Below are 21,254 nucleotides of genomic sequence, written 5' to 3' on the forward strand. Positions count from 1 at the left end.
CACCTGAGCATGCAGGAAAGGAGACTGGGAATCTTCATTTCCTTTCTTTCCTTTCCTTTTTTAATTTAAATTATTTATTTGATGTGTGTCGGTGTTTCTTCTGCCTGTGGAAGGGAGTTGGGTCTGCTGGAACTGGAATTACAGGCAGTTGTTAGCTGACATTTGGGTGGTGGGAATTGAACCTGGGTCGTCTGCAAGAGCAATCAGTGCTCTTAACCACTGAGCAAGTCTCCAGCCCCAGGGATCGTTATTTTCAATAGCTCATGTACATTAATATTTGAGACTACTTGTGAAGATTCTTGCTTAAGCCCCATTAGGTCTTACCCAGTCAGAGTCTTAATTCTAGTTGACAAAATTCTGTATGATACTAATCCTGCTCAAGTTCCAGTAAATTGCTTATTCAACTGTCATTAGTTAACAATTGCCTGCTGGTTAGCAAATCTGCTTCTCAAATATTCTTTCTGAAGCAAAGAAAAAAAAAACAACCAACCAACAAACGTTTAGTTTCTTAGAAATTTAGAAGTGTCTGAGATGAATTATTCTCTTATTACAGTATATTTAGTAATGAATAAAACAAAAACAATAAAACAGCTCCCCACACAGACTTTTAGCCTCTCAGAAATTTAGGGGAGTTTTCCCAGAAGAATATTTTCTTTTATTCATCATATTCATTAACGAGTAAATGAAAATAATATGAAAGTTCATGATTTCACTAGATTAGGCACAGATAGAGTGGTTTCCTAACTAAGTCAAAAGTACCTCATAAAACTGTTCTCATAAGAAAGAAAGACCCAAGTTTCTCCCTGTGTGGGATTCACCCTTGCCTCAATGTCTACCACGCCAGCAAGTCCAGTGATTGATCGGTACGAAGCTGAAGGGCCACAGCCTCCTCCAAGTGGGATAGGTATAAATGGACGTTTTTATGTGGCTTTTGAAAACTCAATACCATTGTCCAAGATTTGGCAGTGCTTACACAAATGAGCCAGTTTCCCATGGGTCTGGGGCAAGTGTCTTCGACGTGGCTTTGCCCATATACTTCAGGATCTCATTCTCTCTTCACCCATGGACTCGGGTTTCCGTGGCTCCCCACAGTACTGTTCTTCCAATACTCTTAAAAATATGTGTTAATACATCATTTTGTACTTAATCTTTGAAAAACGTCATAAGTATACCATATGTTAATGCTCATTTTGCTTGCAGGAAAAATAAAATCTAAGATAGGAAAATGATGAAATATATGGGATACACAAGGTTTTGTGGATATTGTGTTTGGATAGGATTATAGGGGGAGGGGTTATTTTTAACCAAATAGCCTATCTTCCCCCGCTTCCCACCTCCCTCCTGGGAGAGCTCTTTAGCTCATCTGCTTCCACCAACCAAGTGCTGAGATTACTGTGTGCTTCTTTGTCCAGCTGTGATTTGTTATCTCTTATCCCACAGTCTTTTTCTTCACATTAATTCTCAGATGTGCTCTAACCACAGAGATAAACTATTATTAAGTAGTTAAAGAAGTGAAGCCAGTCCTCCATTTCCTTATAATTAAATAGCTCATGTGCTATTTGTATCAGTTTTTCATCACTGACAAAGTACCCACAAAAACAACTAAGGGGATGAAGGATTTACCTCAGCTCATGGTTTTAGAGGGTTTGGACTCTGAGCCATAGTATTGCTTTTATGCCCGAAGTAAAGCAGAACATTAAGATAGGAAGCCCATGATAGAGCTTAGATGTTCCCATGGCATCCAGGAAGAGGTCAAGGACAACATACCCTTGAAGGACATGCCCCCAGTGGCCTACTTCTGTAACTCAGCCCCATTTCCTTGTTTCTTCACTTCCCAGTTGCCATCAAATTGAATGTCACAGACCTTATTCAGTCGCTTTCCCCAAAGCCCAACTCTGATTGCTATATTGGGGTTCAGCCTTTAACACATTACTTATTTTGAAGTATTGCAAATTCAAATTCTTATGAATTCAGCAAGAGGTTAGCTGCTTCTTGGAAATACTCAAGTTGTGTTGGTCAGTAATGGTAGGTGAAACTGACCCTTGTATCTTTACATGACCCAGAAATATGAATATCAGATACAGATATGTCTAACATGTAATTGAATCTATTATTCCCACGGTATTCTTTATCCAAATACCGTGTCATCCATCAATATCAGATGCACACACAAACTTAGAGCCCTAAGGCAGATCCTCCGATTCAAAGTTAAAAGGGCAGGTGAGTCAGATGCAGTGCCTGCTCCCAAGTACTTAACTGCAGCGGTGGTGGAGCTTTGAGAATCAGCCTTGGTACACACTGTGCATTGAGTGCAAAAGGGAGGAGAGGGTTGGAGTCACCAGCAGAGCGTAATCAACAGAGTGTAATCTGGGCTTTTGGAAGTGAAAAATAGCTATGAAAGGAAAGGTTGTCATTACACCTTGAAGGAGGCCTGGTGTAGCAGAACCCAGGCAAGGAAGGCTTGATGTGTGGGGCATTCGAAGACAAGCAGGCAGCTACAGGAAGGAATTGATGCCTGTTGTGCATGTCCATGGCACTTATCAAATGCAACATAATTGTATGTTTTAAAGAATTGGTGGCGCTCACTTTTAATCACAGCACTCGGGAGGCAGAGGCAGGTGGATCTCTGAGTTCAAGGCCAGCCTGGGCTACAAGAGCCACAGAGAAACCCTGTTTCGAAAAACAAAACAACAGAATTATTTCCCAAATCCAGATGTATGTCTTTTATAATTATTTGATCTGTCATCTCCCTAGATTCCATACTAAAATAAGATCCCACTGAACTACATCCTCAGTCCTTTTTGAGTGTTATTCTGTGACAGAGTCTTGCTAAGCTGACCATGCTGGTATCAGACTTGCTATCCCTTCCGCCTCCGCCTCTGGGATAACAGAATTACAGGTGTAAACCAGAATAACTGCCTCTGGTTGGCCTTCATTGTTCTCAAACATTTCTACTTTAATTTAAGGTGGCATCACACATAGAATTGAAAGTTAATAATGAATGATAGATCCCACAGCAAAGATTTAAGTTATTTAGACCAAGAAAGAAATGATGGTTGTATCAGTAAAAGATCACCTATAACAGGCTATTTTCCAGACACTCCTTGAATTGGACAGTGCTGACGATGAGAGATACAGAGTTCAGATCCAATTTTTATATCTCTGGGTCCGTGTACCTTTGACACAACGTCAGCTAGGGGGATAAAGTAGTGTGACCACACTGAAAAGATCTGTTTTGTTTTTGTTTTTGTTTTTTGTTTTGTTTTTTAAATAGCAGGCCTAATTTTGTTCTGTGCCTTTATATGCTGTGTCAGCTTTCTGATGACGTCCTTCATTATATTTAGATGATTTAGAAAGTCTTCCACTAGATCCAAATACATTATAATAGCTTAGATATGGCCATTTGGAAGAGTGATTGAAAAGCTTTGGCACGACAGAACTGCCCATGTGGGATGTTGTTGGTTGTGTCTTTATTTGGTCATATTAGAATGCATTCTCTTTGGCACAGGAGAGCTGTTTTGCCCGTGCATATCTTCATCTGTGTTCCAGCCAGAGCCAAGCTGGCACACTGGATTCCAGAGGTCACTGATGGTCCAGGTCATGTCCACTCTAAAAGGACCTTTCACATGCCCCTAGGTTCGGACAGTTTTGAAAATTCTTTCCAATTGGAAAGAACAACTTTAGAAAACTGCCTAGGTTGTTTAAACTTCACCAGAAAGATGGCTCAGTGGGTAAGTCTGACAACCTGAGTTCATCCCTGGAACCCACTGATGGAAGGAGATAACCAATTTCTGCAGAGAGAGAGAGAGAGAGAGAGGGTGTGTGTGTGTGTGTGTGTGTGTGTGTGTGTGTGTGTGTGTGCGCGCGCGCGCGCGCACATACACACACATAGAATGGATAAATATGGGTAAATCATTTACAAAGTGGAAAATACTAACTTGGTTTCTGGGAACTGTATTATTTGCATTATTTTTAAACTTGTATTTGCATTTATTTTGTGTAGAACTTATCCCCATGCCGTAAGTTTTTGTGTCTTCACTCTCTTCTTCTGGGACACACTCTTTCTCTGCAGCCTCCTCCCCTGGCATAGGAGCAATTTATTCCTTCTCAGTGAGGATCAATCAGCTCAGGGCTGGGGATGGACTGGGGCTCATGTCGGGTTAATCTGTCCATGAATTCTAGTTGGACAGTGCTTCTTAAGTGATTTGTTCACCTAGATATGTTCAGTGACCAGAGAATCTGGTTTAGACCGCTAAGTTCAGCATTGTTTTCTGCAATTTTAAGCATGCACCACAAAAATTCAGCTCTGTTTTTTGCCCTCCAACCCAGTGTCCAGCCCCACTCTTTGTCCTGGGCACACCTACCAACTCCATTATATAAAAGCCTTCACCCCACCCCCAACAGCATGCATGGCTTCTTTAAAGTGACATCTTTCATAATTGGTTGCCTTTTGGATATGCATACCTGTGATGCCCTGGGTGGTATCATGGTTGTTTTGGTAGAGAACAATACGATTTGAGCCTCTTGAGATGCAAGATTTTCAATAGTATATTGACACTTTTCACTGATCACGTCAGGCCTCTGAAGCCACCTTGTTGTTCCTAGTCTTTATAAGTATATTATTTACTTCACACAAATTATTTCATTTTACTCTTGTAGCAAGTGAAATAGTTACCCCGAAATTTAGCAGCTTAAGACATGTGACAGTTGCTGGGAGCCAGCAGTTTAGGAGCCCAGATCTAGCCCAAGGTCTCAAGGCTGCAAGAAGGCATTTTTAGCAGAGGCTACTGTCGCCTGAGGGCCTCACCAGCTTTGGATCTAACTTTTTGCCAGAGGCAGCACCATTATCCCCAAAGCTTATTTATTGGGGCTGTTGAGTGTCATCTAATTTTGACAGCTCTACCCTAGAGCAAATGATAACAGACTCTGAAAGCCACACTGGCCTTTTTGTCTGGCTGCCATATTCTTTGTTATCCGTGCATCCCCTGAACTGGGCTGTGGTAGCACACACTCGGAAAGTTGGAACCCTGAGTTCAAGGACAGCCACACAGAGAAGCCCTATCTAGGGGGTGAGGGGAGAAAGAAAAGACTAAAAGAAGTGAATCATCACTGGCAGTTAACTGCTAGGTTGCATGGCAATTGCATATTTTATAGGAAACCCTCAAACTTTTCTGGAGTGAACATGGCCACCAGCAATATATGTAAGGAGTCTGTCTTTCTACTTCTGCCAGCATTTCTCCTGTCCTAATTTCTTGTATATGAGATGATACAGTCAGCTGTGGGGCTTAAAGTAGTCATAAAACACATAAAGAATGTTCAAGATCATGAACAAAGAATTGAATTATCCTGGGGCTGGAGAGATGGCTCAGAGGTTAAGAGCACTGACTGCTCTTCCAGAGGTCCTGAGTTCAATTTCCAGCATCCACATGGTGGCTCACAACAATCCCTTATGAGATCTGGTGCCCTCTTCTGGTGCGTAGATTTACATGGAAGCATAATGTTGTATACATAATAAATAAGGAATTGAGATATCCTTCCAGGCATGGTGGTGCATGCCTTAGCTGCTGCACCCTGGAGTTGAAGTCAGAGGCAGGCAGCTCTCTGTGAGTTCCAGGCTAGCTGGGGCTACACAGTGAGATGAGATCTTATCTCAAAATAAAATAAAAAATTACATCCTGAAAAGAGGAGTATCAAATAATTGTAAGCATGACTTAAGATGGCAAAACTTCATAATGGAGAGGTGAAGTTTCTTGCAACGGATAAGCAAATTGGCCTCATGTGATTTTTAAAATTTATACAATAAGCCTCTAAAATCCATGTAAAAAGCCATTGTCCTTCCTTCCTTCCTTCCTTCCTTCCTTCCTTCCTTCCTTCCCTCCTTCCTTCCTTCCTTCTCTGTCTCCCTCCCTTCCTCTCCTTCCATTTCTTTTTGTACCCTTCCATATCTATTAGGATGTGTGTGTGTGTGTGTGTGTGTGTGTGTGTGTTTCACTAGCCTGGGGCACCTTTATTTGTCTATACTTACTAGCCAGTGAGCCTCAGGGATCCCCCTGTCAGTGCTGGGATTGTGTGTCCTCCTCCCTATATATCCTCAGATCTTATTTTACTTGGGGTTGGGGATCAAACTCAGGTCCTCATGCTTGTGAAGCTAGTATTTTGTGGACTGAGCCGTCCCCTGCCCTCTGTCTGGATGTTCTTAGGTTTGTATGGTAGCTTGTGGTTGTGTGCAAGGGGGGGGGGGACTGGGAAGAGAACATGGTCTCTTAGCCTAGTCAGGCCTTACTCCCTACGTAGTTTAAGGATGACCTTGAATTCATGTCCCACCAGCCTCCATCTCCCAAGTGAACCACCACACCTGGTTTATGTGATGATGGGCATCAAACCCAGGGTTTCCCACATTCGAAGCAACCACCTGCCAACTTCAGTGACTTCCCAAGCAAGACCCATGGCCTTTTCTTTCTTTTTATGACTCCTTCCCAGTTCTGGGACTAAACTTGCCTGGCTCATTTAGTTTATTGTACAGATAACCTGACACTTTCTTATGGGAATAACTTGCACTCTGAAGGTGAACAAGCTGGCACTGAAGGACTTCCAGCTGGGTGTTGGGTAACTACCATGGTAAACCTTTTCTACAGTCTTCACACTTGGAATTCTTACACATTGTCTAGTGTGAAGATGCTGAAGCGTTGTGCATAGTTACTGGGGGTGCCTTGAAAACCCAGTTGGTATATCAAGTGGAGTTTGTCTACCAGTGCTGTCAAAACAGAAATGCTCTGGGCAGTGTTGGGGGCATCATCTGCTTGTGCCTAATATTCTGTTAAGGTCCTTTAAGTGACCATAAACATCTGTGTTCTTTCTGGGTTTGCCTTTTCTTTGTTGGTTGGCATATGCAGAATGACTCTTGTCCTTAAATCTGGCTTGTGAAGTAAGAGTTACCCAGTCTCTGTTCAGAAGAAAGGAAGGGAGACTTTGGGAGTCATAATACAATCTTTTTCATATTTTTTGCTTATCTCTCACACTGTCCATCCATGAGAAAGTCTACTTTGTGCTGTTCTTTCAACATTGTCTTGTATCCTCTAGGGAATCAGAAGGCAAAGTGCTAGTTACAGCCTGCTACTTTAATGTGGGTGCACTAAAACAATGATTTAGTGGTGTCAGGCATGTTAGAATGAAGAGTAAAGTTCTGTGGGCCAGTGGGATGCAGCAGCAGGGCACTGGAAAATTGGCTAAAAGAACTAAATGAAGCCAGAGCAAGCTAGCAACAGGATCCATGTTAATTTCATTGAAGAAGTTCCTAAAATGTGATGTATATGTATATATGTATACACACACACACACACACACACACACACACACACACACACACACACACACACCTTGTTTTCTATTTACACTAATAAACTCACCAAATTCCTTATTTCTTGTAGCACTAAAACTTCGGTTGTAATGAGGTTACAGTGCTGACATGTGTGATCCCCTTTTCTTTTTTAAATGGCCTAGGGGAGACTTAGCAATCAAAACATTATGAACCATGTGATAAGAAAGGTCAACACTGAACATAGGGACTTGATCTCCCCATTGCTGACTTGACTCCATTTCCTGTGCTTGTTCCAGCCGTGCTCAGGCCTTGCTTGTATGAATGTTTCCTTCTTGCCCTGAGCCTGTTAGAACTTTCTGGGCACCTCAGCATAATGCCTGGGCATATGTTGCGTGGTTGTATGGATTGGGACGACCCACTCAGTGTCACTTAGGACAAACACTAGGAGATCTCTTGAAATTAGGGAGTATGGACTGTGGGCGGGTTTGGGTTTCCCCACATCATTTAGATAAACCAGGAAATGCATCATAACAATATAGTGGCCCTTTCACCCCGTGGTTATTCAGTCCTTGGTCCTATAGTAGCTGTCCTGAAAATACTTTCCCAGGGGAAGTTTAAGTCTAGTGTTGGACGTCGTCAGGCTACCTGCTCCATCCTGAAGGTGGTGACATTAAGAAACTGGAGTTGGAGCTGGAGAGATGTATCAGAGGTTCAGAGCACCTGCTGCTCTCACAGGGGGCCTGGGATTGGTTCCCAGCATCCACATTGTGTCCCACACTCACCTCTAACTCCAGTTCCGGGACTCTCTCCCTGGCACTCTTTTCTGACCTCTGTAGGCACCAGGCATATGCATAGTACGCATACATACATGTAGGCAAAGTATTCATACATATAAAACAAATCTTTAAACAAAAATCTTGCCCTGTGGTGGCGTACACCTTTAATCCCAGAGGCAGGCCCATCTCTGTGAGTTCCAGGACAGGCTACAGGTCTACAGAGTGAGTTCCAAGACAGGTTCCAAAGCTACACAGAGAAACCTCTCAAACCCCCGCCCCCCAAAAAATTAATAAAATAAAATAAATTCTTTAATTAGAAGAAGAAATTGGAGCTCGACAAAGACTGGTCACTTTCTACTTGGCTGTAATTAGAATCCAATGCCTAGGAGACCATTTTAATACTTGTGAGTAATCAATTTTCATGGTGGCACCACATGAATAGCAAGCCAAAACAAAGCCGCCTTTGGCAATGACCTGGCTAGCAGACCTCGGTTGACTCGTGTGTGTGTGTGTGTGTGTGTGTGTGTGTGTGTGTGTGTGTGTGTGTGTGTATAATCAGTCTATAATGCTACTTACATGTAGGTTTTCAGGACTGACTGCTTGGTATTCGATAACTGAGAATGATTTAACCATTATAAGTGGGACCGAGTCTGCCTCTCCCCTCAGTGTTGAAACAACTCAATACCCATAGGATTGATAGTGTTTAGATGAGTGTCAGTCCTAAAGCCGAACCTCTCGTTGGTTTGTATTAGTGATGTGAGGAGTGGGCCAGTCAAACAGCAAGAACACCATACTGACAGAGACCAGGATGGTCCTGCACCCCTGGGGGGGGGGGTACTTAGAGTCACCAGTAACCTTTTCTGGTTGATTTGCCTTCGTTTTAGATGTAGATGTTAGGAAATGTTGACTTCCCAGTACATAGGCGCCCATAATGGCAGCACTTGGGAGGATCAAGAGTTCAAGGTTTCCCTCAGCTACATAGTTCCAGGCCAACCAAGGAAAACAAAACAAAACAAAAAGAAACACTGACTTGTGGTCAGAGTTGAAAAGTGAGTCATGTTACACAAATGTGGTTGGGTTTTTTTGTTGTTGTTGTTGTTTTGCTAGGTAAAGCCTGACCCTGTGGTTCAAGTATGAACAGGAAAATTGTGGGGGGAGGGGATCCAAGAACAGAAGTGGATGTGTAGTTAGTTATCCGATGTTTATATTTTTGAGGGAATTCGAGGCATTGGGCATACACTCCTACACACATATACTCGACGTGCATGGCGGAGGAAAGTTGTGTATAATTTCACCCTCCTCTGCTGTTGATGTGGAGATGACTTTCTATCTTTCCTATCTTTGAGCCTATAATAACGTAATAGTGACAATAGAATTAATTGGGGCATACAGAACAGTTCCAGGTTGCTTTTTCCCTTGATAATCAAGAGGCTTGTTTCACATCATTAGATATGACTATCTAGTCATCGTTTTAAATGTGCAAGTTAGTGAGTTTGAGCACGCAGTGCGCGCGCGCACACACACACACACACACACACACACACACACACACACACACACACACACACAGAGAGAGAGAGAGAGAGAGAGAGAGAGAGAGAGAGAGAGAGAGAGAGAGAGAGAAAGAGAGAGAGAGTGTGTTTTCAAGACAGTGTAGCCCTGGCTGTCATGGGACACTCTGTAGACCAGGCTGGCCTTGAACTTGGAGATCACCCTGCTTTTGCCTCCTGAGTGCAAGGATTAAAGGCATGTGCCACCAGCACCCAACTTGGATACATGGCTTTTTTTTTTTTTTAAGGTTCATGAGTCAGCCCAGAGATATTATGCCCTCTGTGCCTCCTACTGTGTGAAACACTGCAAAAAAGAAACTTTTTGGTAACAGTACTTGAGAGAGCCTGCTCTGCCTGTGTGTATACCTTTATTCCAGAAGAGGGGGTTAGATCCCACTATAGATGGTTGTGAGCCACCATGTAGTTGCTGGGAATTGACCTTAGGACTTCTGGAAGATCAACCAACCAGTGTTCTTAACCTCTGAGCTATCTCTGTAGCCCCCAAGAGATTCTTTCTTTGGATTTTGCTTCCAAAAGAGTTGTTTTCTACAGAGGGATGAGTCACACAATGCATTTAGAAGTTTCTTTTAATGCAGTCTGTGGATATATAATTGCGAAATATAGGCGAGTGAATCTAAGTGAAGGAAAGCACATGGTGCCAAGCCTGATGTCCTGAGTTCAATTCCTGGGAACTACATGGTGGAAGGAGAGAACTAAGTACTAAAAATCACTTTCTGACCTACACATGTGTCCATACACTCAAATGAGCATGTGTGCACACAAATCTGACACATGGAACCCCTGTGTGTTGATCATGCCTGTGATCCCAGTTGGGAGGCTGAGGTAGGAGGGTTGTGAATTTGCGGCCAGCCTCTACTATGTAGTAAGACCTTGTCAAAATGAAAGGAAAAAAAAAAGGTAAACTTGGAAAATAGTAAAACTAGTACAGAGGGCTATAAAAGCAGAGATGTGCTGCCATGGGTTCATAGAAAGGGAAAACTGGCCTTTTCCTCTAGTGTGATTTAAACAGTTTAGAACATTTGGAGCTGGGCATTGGTGGTGAACGCCTTTAATCCCAGCACTCGGGAGGCAGAGGCAGGCAGATCTCTGTGAGTTCAAGGCCAGCCTGGTCTTCAGAGTGAGTGCCAGGATAGGCTCCAAAGTTACACAGAGAAACCCTGTCTGGAAAAACCAAACCAAAACAAAACCAAAAAACATTTGGAGGTGGTCCTTAAAGCCGTCAAAAACAAAACATACACAGTCTTGATCAAACGCTCATCAGGTGTGACCACTGGTTACAAATGGTACACTACCGTAAGCCAGCCTCACCCCTCTTAATCTCCCCTACTTAAATGAAGCTTTACTTTTGCTACAAATGGAGTCTTCCCTTTTTCAAAGAGTGTTATCACTCTTCTGGTCCAGGGAAACCCCAGATTTGCACATTGACTTTTGAAGTTTGTTAAGTAAGACAGTCGCTCAAAATGAGGCTGTCTCCCCAGTGGGAAAGTGACAGTTCTACCGAAGAATACATGATTGTTTTTACCTGAAGCCCAGCTGTGTGTGGCCTCTGCAGCAGTGCTAGATGGTGCTGGTCTGTCCCAGGCACAGTGGTTCATGTTGCCATTTAGTCTTTCAGCCCTGTTGGCAAGAATGGAGTAGTCCCGTCCCCAGGTTCCATGGGACCCTTTGGGATGTAGCTGTCAGCAGCTTCATTCTCTTGGACATCTCTTTGTCCTTGACTGAGAACTGCCCTTTTCCTGTCTCATGAAGGGAACACGCGTGTGAAAAAAGGCACAATGCCCAGCACATCTGTGCCCATCCATAGACAGTGTGGGAAATGAAGGGCTGCCCACCCTAAGTCCATGTGGCAGCATTATTTGCAGGGTGACAGGTTTTTCTTGGGGTATTAGACCTTTATCTTGCTCTTTGATTCCTGCTGGGTCACCATGTGACCAGGCTAAGCTTCCTGTTGCCATAGGTGACTGTTAGTTTGTGACAGTAAGCTGCCTGCAGGTGAGGAAATCTTTGTGACTGCCACAGACTTACGAAAGACACCACCCATTCAGTGCATTGCTATGTGCTGACCCAGATAGAGAGCGTAGCGATGAGAGAGAGGGATGAGGTCTTGGATCCTTTTACTCTTTCCCTGGTTGCTACAGAAAAGCAGGGCTGAGATTTTAGAAAGTTATTTTTCCCCCTGTTAATTATCTGGATTTTCTTTCTTTGTGCCCTCCACCCCCCTTCTTTTAATGAGGCTGATTAAGTTTACCAAATCTGGAGCAACTAGAAAGGATTGTAAACCCATCATACTCTTGAATTTAGTAACCTTTAGTTGAGTGGCAATGTATAATGTAAATATTCAAGAACTATTTCCCTTCAGCAGTTCTCATCTGTTCTGTCACAGGAGGAAATATGAGAGAGTCTGAGGTAATGTGGTAGGCTTTGGAGATGAGGTTAGCTTTCCTAGACTCCAGAGAGTGCCCTTTCTAGGCTCTGTTGACAGGAAATGCCAACCCTTTAGTTGTCTTCAGTTTGAACAAGAGTTGATTTTGAGCCTTTGTGTTTATAGACAAATTGCAAAATTGGGTGTACCAAGAGTTGGGTTTTTTCCCCTCTCCTATATATAGCAGTTTCTTACTGGAACATTAAGACAAAAATCTTTCACATCTCAGTCTAGAATGTTTACCTAAGGCTTCCTCCACAAACCAGATAATAAATCAAGGTAATTCTCAGCTTAACAAAAACCTGAAGTGTTTTATCCAGGCATAATACAGGGTGTGTCTATAATCCCAGAACTTTAGGGGCAGATACACCAGGATCATTCAGGGTCATCCTTGGCTTCGTAGCAAGGTTTGAAGCCAGCCTGGGCTATATGTAACCATGTCTTAAAAACTGCAAACACCTTCACATCTACCACATGCTATTGGACTGTTATTACCAGAGAAAGAGAAAAAACAAAAGCTGTTGTATATCACAGTTCATTCATAGACATTGGCATCTATATCCTAAAAGATAGTTTCCCTCGCTAAATAGTTTTGGTTGCACATACTTGACTTTTTTTCTACTCACTTGCATATGTGTGATTACATGCATAGGACAGTCAGAGGACATCATGGGAGTGGTTCTTTCCAGAACACGCTTGGTGGCTAGGCTCAGTGACAAGTGCCTTTCCCCTCTGAGCCACTCGACATCCTGTTTTCGTACATAATTTATTTGGTGGTATAACATACTGTTATGTTACAGATAAGCCTCAACTATATTAAGTTGTCTTTTGTTCACAATCCCTGGGTATTTAGTGAATTCTGCTGGTAAATTGCCTATCAAGTCTATAAAACCTCTTTCTTTAGAGCAGTAGTATAAGTGTTAGCTAATTGCCTGGGTAAGCTCCTCAAATATGACCATTATATACCACAGCACAATGTACTGCTTGACAAATGATGTAACTGTAAAACAAATGGTCTGTAAATTGTGCTGTTCCTGTGCAAATCTTCAACCCAGTCCATACTCATCACAGAGTTAGGGATGTGGTGTGTACTTGAAGATAGGGTTAAAAATTCTCTGGCCCAGGTTATCCTGGTCAGAAGGCAGGTGGGCATAGTGGATAGTAGAGTTTTTTGTGTGCTTGTCAGTAATTTTGCCTTTTCCTTAGGAACTTTCTTTGTGGCAGAGATGAAAGAAATGAGAAACATAAGTTTGGTCAACAAACTTGACCTGATTGACTGTTTTAGACTACTCCATTCAGCAACGGCAAAGCACACATTGTTCAAAGAGCTAAGAGAACATTTGCAATGCAAAACAAGGGATGGAAGGAGAGATTTTGTTTTAAGTCAAACCATATCTTGCTATTTGTATCAACAGGTTCATGGATTGGCACATCCATATAACAGAATACTACTCAGTAAAAAGGCATGGACTTTGGATAGACTTTAATAATATGGATGAAATGAACTTTATGTTAATATATGAATAGAGACAAACTCTTAACTGCTGAGCCATCTCTCCAGCCCCGTTAGAGACAAAATCTTATTCTGGGATACATATTAATACATACTAATCAGCAATGCTAGCAGATGAGTGATGCCTAAGGTTGGTGGGACAGAGTTGGGAGGAAGGATTAGAGGAGTATGATGTCAGGAATGGTGGCACACACACCTGTAATGCTGGTCAGTACTTGGAATGCTAAGGAAGAAGGATGGTGAGTTCAAGGTCTACCTCGTCTCTAAAAGGGTAGGGGGAGGCATGAGGAAACCTTAAAAGGTGATGGATTCTCTCAGTTGTGATGATTTCACTTGTGTGTGTGTGTGTGTGTGTGTGTGTGTGTGTGTGTGTGTGTGTGTGAGAGAGAGAGAGAGAGAGAGAGAGAGAGAGAGAGAGAGAGACAGAGAGAGACAGAGAGAGAAACAGACAGACAGAGACAGACAGACAGAGAGAGAGACAGACAGAGAGAGAGAGAACCTACATTTTCAAGACATATAGCATAGATATTTAAAACAAATTTAAGGAAAGCAGTCAGAATTCTGAGATTGCTGTGTAACAACAGCATATGTAAATGTGCAAACAAATGGCCTGACCTCATACTGTGCTGGACCAATAAAACGGCCGTATTGATTTTTGTTTCTGTACATAACAACCGTGGAAAGTGGTAGAAATCTACCATATATTCTTCCTCTCTGTCATTTATATATGGTTAATGATTGAACACAGTGTCTAATGAGGAGCGCAGTCATGTTGTATTGGTCTGAGGAGAGGGAAAGAACTGAAATGCTTATTCCACATCAGGTTCCTGAGTCAGGAGATTTTAAATGTATGCCCTATGGTGTGACCCTAGGTTCTTTGTGTAGTCTGGCCCACCCTGCCCCCAGAATGTACTGTGGGGCCCTGTGCTTTCCTGCCCCCACTTCACCCTCATTTCTTCCTGGGAAAATCCTACCAATTCTTTTAGGTTCTAGTTCCGATGGTAACTTGCTTCCTCTGGTTTTCAGCCAGAAGCATCATGTCAGTGTTGTATATTTTAGGAGACATCAGACACATTGTTGTATTCAGTGTCTCCCATCGAGTGTGTTTACACACATATCCTAATGACTTGTCATTGGCACCTAATGGGTACCTTGAAGGTTTATGTGTTGGTTGTGACAAAGAACACAGAAGAAATGGCAGTCAGAGAAGCAGAGCAATGTCTGCTGGCTCCTGTGTAGGTGCTGCATATAATCTCCGAACTTTAATGCTTATTAAAATAATGGCAGTCAACACCATTAAGGGACATAGTGACAAGAGACCAAAGCAAGAGAAACGAAAGATTTACTTTTTTCTTTTTAAGTCTGTCATATTGCTTTGGTTAGAGAAGAAAACTTACTGTCCTCATGACACAGTTTTAAACTAATATTAAAATTATATGGGGCAGTTAGTTCATCGTGTCTTAGAAAGAACATTGTTAGAGGAGTCATGGATCTGTTGAAGATGAAGATTGACTTCTGGGTTTTCCACACCCTGCTCACCTGTCACATTGTTTTCTAGGTCCGGACCCTATTTGTCAGTGGTCTGCCCCTGGACATCAAACCCCGGGAGCTCTACCTGCTCTTCAGACCATTCAAGGTACTTTACAAATGTTTCCCTGGGGCCTTAAGGGGGGGCGGGAGGGATATGTTGGAGCCAGTGCCTGCAACAATCTTTTTTTTTTTGTTTTTAGATGTTAATAAGCAAAACAAAGTTAACATCAGAGTTCTGACATCTCACTGGGATGCTAGTCTGACATTGTCCTTAGGTCCCAGCATTCTCTATTCCATGTAGATCAATTTTAGTAACCTTCAGCTAGAGGCACACCCCTAAGTGCAGAGCATAAGAGTTTCAGAGTGGGTTAGGAATATACTAGCCGTCTGGTAGAACACTTACCTAATGTGTATAAGGCCATGGATTTGATTTTTTTTTTTTTCAAGCATCACACCCTCCTTCAAAATGGTATAAATAAGTTACTACATATTTATAGTTGAAATGCAGCAATATGATCTGAGCCCTGTTGGTAGCTTTATTGACTGGAGTAGCGCTTTGGACACTTCTGTATGGACTTGAATAAGCATTCTTTGGGATTAAGAACCCTGTGCTTCTTTTACACCAAACACATAAATGTTCAACAAGACAAAATAGTATATGCTAACTTTGTATGAACTGAAGGGAAATTTCTAGTGGAGTTAGCCATTTTTCCTATGGAAATTCGATCACTTAAGAGATACTAAATATTGCTGGATTGAAATTTTTTGTTTTGTTTTGTTTTCGAGACAGGTTTTCTCTGTGGCTTTGGAGGCTTTCCTGGAACTAAGTCTTGTAGACCAGGCTGGTCTCGAACTCACAGAGATCTGCTGCCTCTGCCTCCTGAGTGCTGGGATTAAAGGCTTGTGCCACTAATACCCGGTCTTGGATTGAAACTTTTAACAGTTGAGCTTAACCTTAAAGTTGGCTAAAACTGACATAACTATACTGTCAAGAAGAAACGTTGAACATTGGCCTTTGGAAACTTTAATGAGACCTGAAGGGCATCATGGGTTTATGACCTGTGGGTTAAGGGAGGTTTTGTTAGTAGTAGGAAGATTACTGAACCCTGGTAGAGACAGGGGGTTTCTGATCCAAGACTAACCTGCTTGAAGACAATTGAGCTACTGGATTCAGCTTGGTAGGGATGTGGCAATGCAACAAACCCAAGGGTTGGATAGGAGAAAGGGTCAGGAAACAGCTAGGTATGATCCCCAAAGATGTGGGTATAGTTGATGTGCTGGGAAGGCACGTGTGAGTGTGGAAAGATGGTCATTCCCATAATGCACCAGTAGCAGTGACAGCAGAGGGAACCCTTTGATTCCTGTCTGTGACCTCAACATGGTATGACCCAGCTAGTGCTGTTTCACCCGAGTGAAATAGCATTTGTCCTTGGTGTCTGAGACCTTCAAGGTTTTAAATCTCATTGATTTCTAAGAGAAAGAGCCCCTTGTAGAGAGTAGGAATAGGCAGTGCTGAAGGCCTTGGGTGGAAATGTTTACATTAACAGTTTTCTACTGGGAATTGGTGAGGATGAACCAGTCCCTGCAACCTGGACAGAAATTCCAATGCTGAAGTCAGGACCTTGGGACATCCCTAGCAACCCTCCTTTAATTTTAGCCCAGGGCAGCTGGCCCTGGTTGCTGATCTGTCTCTATACAGATGTGTTTAGCGGTTGCTCTTGTCAATTGGTGTATTTCCTCCCCTTTGTGTCACCTGTCAGTGCATGCTACTAGCTATTGATCTTTCCAGAAATCAGCTAGAGAAAGACAGGAATGCCTTCAACTCCTGCACATGAGCTGGAACAGAAACACAGGGGAGTGTTTCATGTTCTTATCAGATTCCACCATGGAAATGGCCTCGTTGAGTAAGCAAGCAGAGATCAGCAGAATGCTGCATGTCTCCTGCTCAGCCCTTCCTGGTAGTTTTCATATGGCTATCTTGTTTTATTTTGCAATATTGGGGGCTAAATCCAAGGCTTTTGTGTATGCTGGACCACCCTGTGTGTCTTATGTCTGTGTCTATAATGTGTCCACAGCCAACTTTGGAGGCATTGAGAAGTGCAACATAGTTGATAGTCCTTTTCTTAAGTGACTCACTTGAGGAAGATGGATTTATAATTCTCCCTTCCTTCTTTCTAAACTTGCTCTTTATATTTCAGGGCTATGAAGGTTCTCTTATAAAGCTCACATCTAAACAGGTAAGAATTTAGAACTCCTAAAAATGACTGCCTTTTGCTAATGAAGCCTGATAAATATTCTTTTGTTTCAGCTAGGATTTTGACCTATGTGTTATCAAAATTGAAGGTGAAATTGATTGGGATTAGTATAGGAAAATGTGTGTAATTCCACAGTCTTCAAATAGGAAGTTTCTGAGGTTCAGAAGGTACAAACAGTGCCTCCAAGGTCTCTAGAGTTATATTGAAACTAATTTGTTTCTTCAATAAACAAATTGTATTATCCAGATTCTTAGTCTTAATTTTTTGAGGTATGTTATTTCCTTTATGAATACATAGATGTTTTGCCTGCCCCTATGCTGTGTCTCTTCATCCAATACCCATAATGGCCAGAAGAAGCCCTCAGGCCCCTGTAACTTTAATTACATACAGTTGTGAGCCATGATGTTGGTGCTGGGAATCAAAGCTAGGTCTTCAGGAAGAACAGTCAGCTGAGCCATCTCTCCAGCTCTACTCAAAATTATTGAGTAGTTCTCTTGATGGTGTATTTATAGACATATGATAAGGAATCACAAAATCTCAGGTGTAGAGTGAGATGTACAAAATAGAAAGGCTAGAGGTGGCAGTTGATGGCCTTGGGGTTTTTAGCGTTTCGTAGACATTGTCCGAACATTTCTTACCTTTGATGCGGAACATTTCTGAGTCACTAACCTCTGCTGTATCAGAAATAAGTAAATTGCAGGCAGCCTACACATCGATCTAAAGGGAGGGACCCATTTCTTTGAACAGTGTCCTTCTATGCCAGAGTAATTTCCAACTGTTTTGAAAGGCACGGCTTTGGCTGTGATGGAAAGGTTCATTTGGTAGTTTTGGTTGCGCAGCAAGAACATAGGGATTTTTTTTTTTTACCATTGTGTCATTATATTCCTTGCACTTACAGTGAACCAAAAGGTGATTCGGTTTCTCTTTGCATTTTAAAAGACGAAGAAGCTGAGGTACAGTGAATTTGATTTAGGAAACTAGAGTCTCTCCAACCCAGATTTTCCTCTGTCCCCTGGTCACTGCTGCTCACCTTCCAACCACCTCTGATTTTTTTTTCCTTTTTTCTTTTTTTTTTTAAAAAGTGATCTCTAAATTCTTGGCTGTGTCCTTGAAGAACTGCCCTCACCATCCCTTTGATTCACGTGAGAAATTTGGTTGAGCCACTAGGTCCTGATTCTTTGGGATTGGCTTTCTTATTTCTACTCGTTGCCTGTGGTCATTTCTTTATCTTAGCTCCTCAGTTAGACACCACCCTTGACCTAGAAAAGAGATGCTCCTTGATTCTTTGGTTTCTTTTTCTTGATGTTTCTCTCTCTCTCCCTCAGCCTGTAGGTTTTGTCAGTTTCGACAGTCGCTCAGAAGCAGAGGCCGCAAAGAATGCTTTGAACGTAAGTGCATTGCTCTGATATGTGCATTTCCTTAGGTAATGGGAAATAGTAGACTCCCAGTAGATCCAAAGTCATGTGCTGATGTTACTGGAGTTGTGAGTATCAACACCTGGGCTGCCAAGCTACACCGACTTCTTGTCCCTCACATGTCATTAAAGAAACAAGTAATAGTGAAAGAGTCTTAGTCATTGTTCTGTTGCTGTGAAGAGACACAATGACTACAGCAACTCTTATAAAAAAGAAGGCATTTAGTGGGCACGGGGGTGGGGGTGGGGGAGTTACTTACAGGTCAGAGGCTTCATTATCACCTTGTGGGGGAGCACGGTGGCACACATAGTGCTGGAGCACTGAGAGTTATATCCTGAACTGCAGGCAGCAGGTAGAAAGGCTGGGGCTGGCATGGGCTCTTAACCACAGAGCCCACCCCCAAATGACACGCTTCTTCCAAAAGGCCACACTTCTTAATCTTCTAATCCTTCCAAAGAGTTCCACTCCCTGGTGACTGAGCATTTGGTCAATGAGCCAATGGGGGCCATTCTCATTAAACTTCCACTCCCTGGCCCTCACATAGACTTTCAGCCATATCATAATGCAAAAATGCATTCAGTCCAACTTTGAGACAATCTCCTAACTATGACCCCATGTAAAATTAATCGGAAAGCAGATCACATACTTTTTTTTTTAAATCACACTGATTCTTTTTTTAAAATTATTTATTTTATTTTATGTGCATTGATGTTTTGCCTGCGTATATGTCTCTGTGAGGATGCCAGATCTGCTGGAACTGGAGTTATAGACAGCTGTGAGCTGCCATGTGGGTGCTGGGAATTGAACTTGGGTCCTCTGGAAGAGCAGCCAGTGCTCTTAACCACTGAGCCATTTTTCTAGCCCTGCAGGTCACATACTTATAACACAGTGGTACAGAATATACATTACTATTTGGAAAGACAGCAGAGTGAGGAAATACTGGGCCAAAGCCAAGATCTAAAACCAGCTGGGCAAACCCTAACTCTGTATCTCCATGTGTGATGCCAAAGCACTCCTCAGATTTCCAGCTCTTTTCAGCTTTGTTGACTGCAACAAACTTTTGTCTCCTGAGCTGATTCCGCATCGGGTCTGCAGGTATCCCACAACTCTGGCATCTCCAGCATCTTGGGGTCTCCAGTACAATCCAGACTTCACCTTCACAGCTTCACACAATGACCTCTCTGGGCCTCCACATATGGACTCCCCTGGCACACCTAGCCTCCAGGCTTTCCTTAGCCTTGGACAGAAATTCTACAACCCCTTTCAAGTTCTGCTGCTCGTTGTGGCTGGAACATGGCTTCCTCTTTTAATTATATTTGCAACCGCTTTCTGTTGTTGATGGTTTCCTTCACAGCTTAAGGTTTTCTTTAATTCCTTCTCATAAATTTGAAGTTTAGCCGAGTTGGGGTCTTGCCTTGCGGTAACCACTCCATTTAACCCATTCAGGATCAGACTTTTTATCTCCTTGAGCACTGAAGTGAACTGAGGTCCATTATACTTTCTTGTGCTCCTTTTCTCCTCAAACTGCACATTTTTTCTTTCTCTCTTTCTCTCTTTCTTTCTTTCTTTCTTTCTTTCTTTCTTTCTTTCTTTCTTTCTTTTTTTTTCTGGAGACAGGGTTTCCCTGTCTTGCTTTAGAGGCTGTCCTGGAACTAGCTCTTGTAGACCAGGCTGGTCTTAAACTCAGAGACTCAGAGATCTGCCTGCCTCTGCTTTCTGAGTGCTGGGATTAAAGGCGTGTACCACCACCGCCTGGCCATTTTGTATTTTTCTTGTCCAACTTGTTCTTTTTCATTATAGGTTTGTATAAGAGTGATTGCTAATAACCACATACCACAATCGATACTTGGCCTTCTTGAAGTCTCCTACCAATGCCATTAATCCCACACTTTTCAATTTAGCTTCAGGTGAATTTTTAGTTAAAAAAAGTTACCATGTTCTTTGCCAAAATACCGTAAGAATGGTTTCTGGGCCATTTACTAACATTCTTCTCCCAAAACTTCTTGATGTGGGCCCCAATAGTTCAAATCACCCTTGGCACTATCTTTTATGCTCATAATAGGATGGCCCATTAAGCCCACTTTAAGTATGCAATTGTCTTTTCAGTCCAAAAGCTCAACAAACAATATGGTGACGCCTGTTACAGTAATACTCCACTCCTGGTACCAATTTCTTTTTTAGTCATTAGCCTGCTGTTCAAAGAGACACCATGACCATGGCAACTCTTACTTATATAAAAAAGCATTTAATTGGGTCTTTCAGTTTCAGAGATTTAGTCCATTGTCTTACGGTGGGAAACATCGAAGCAGTCAAACATGGTACTGGAGAAGTAGATGAGAGTTCTACATCCTATCCACAGGCAGCTGTCAGAGAGAGCGTGGGTCTGGCATGGGCTTTTGAAATGTCAAAGCCCACCCCCCAGTGACACACTTCCTCCAACAAGACCACACATCC

The 21,254-nt window shown here is 42.5% G+C and overlaps 1 protein-coding gene across 9 annotated transcripts in view; it reads left to right on the forward strand.

Moving 5' to 3' along the window:
* Rbpms (RNA binding protein, mRNA processing factor) overlaps positions 1-21,254 on the forward strand; it is a 152,306-nt gene that overhangs the window by 52,466 nt on the left and 78,586 nt on the right. For all 9 annotated transcript variants that reach the window (XR_004772478.1, XR_003480268.2, XR_004772476.1 and 6 more), the window contains exons 2-4: positions 15,159-15,236; positions 17,329-17,367; positions 18,711-18,773. Coding sequence is in view for 5 of the 9 variants with exons in the window: in XM_035452938.1 (XP_035308829.1) it covers positions 15,159-15,236; positions 17,329-17,367; positions 18,711-18,773 (180 nt within the window). In the remaining 4 variants the exon portion in view is untranslated. The remainder of the gene's footprint in view (positions 1-15,158; positions 15,237-17,328; positions 17,368-18,710; positions 18,774-21,254) is intronic.

The sequence above is a fragment of the Cricetulus griseus genome (genome assembly GCF_003668045.3).
Source record: "Cricetulus griseus strain 17A/GY chromosome 1 unlocalized genomic scaffold, alternate assembly CriGri-PICRH-1.0 chr1_1, whole genome shotgun sequence".
NCBI classification, from domain to species: Eukaryota; Metazoa; Chordata; class Mammalia; order Rodentia; family Cricetidae; genus Cricetulus; species Cricetulus griseus.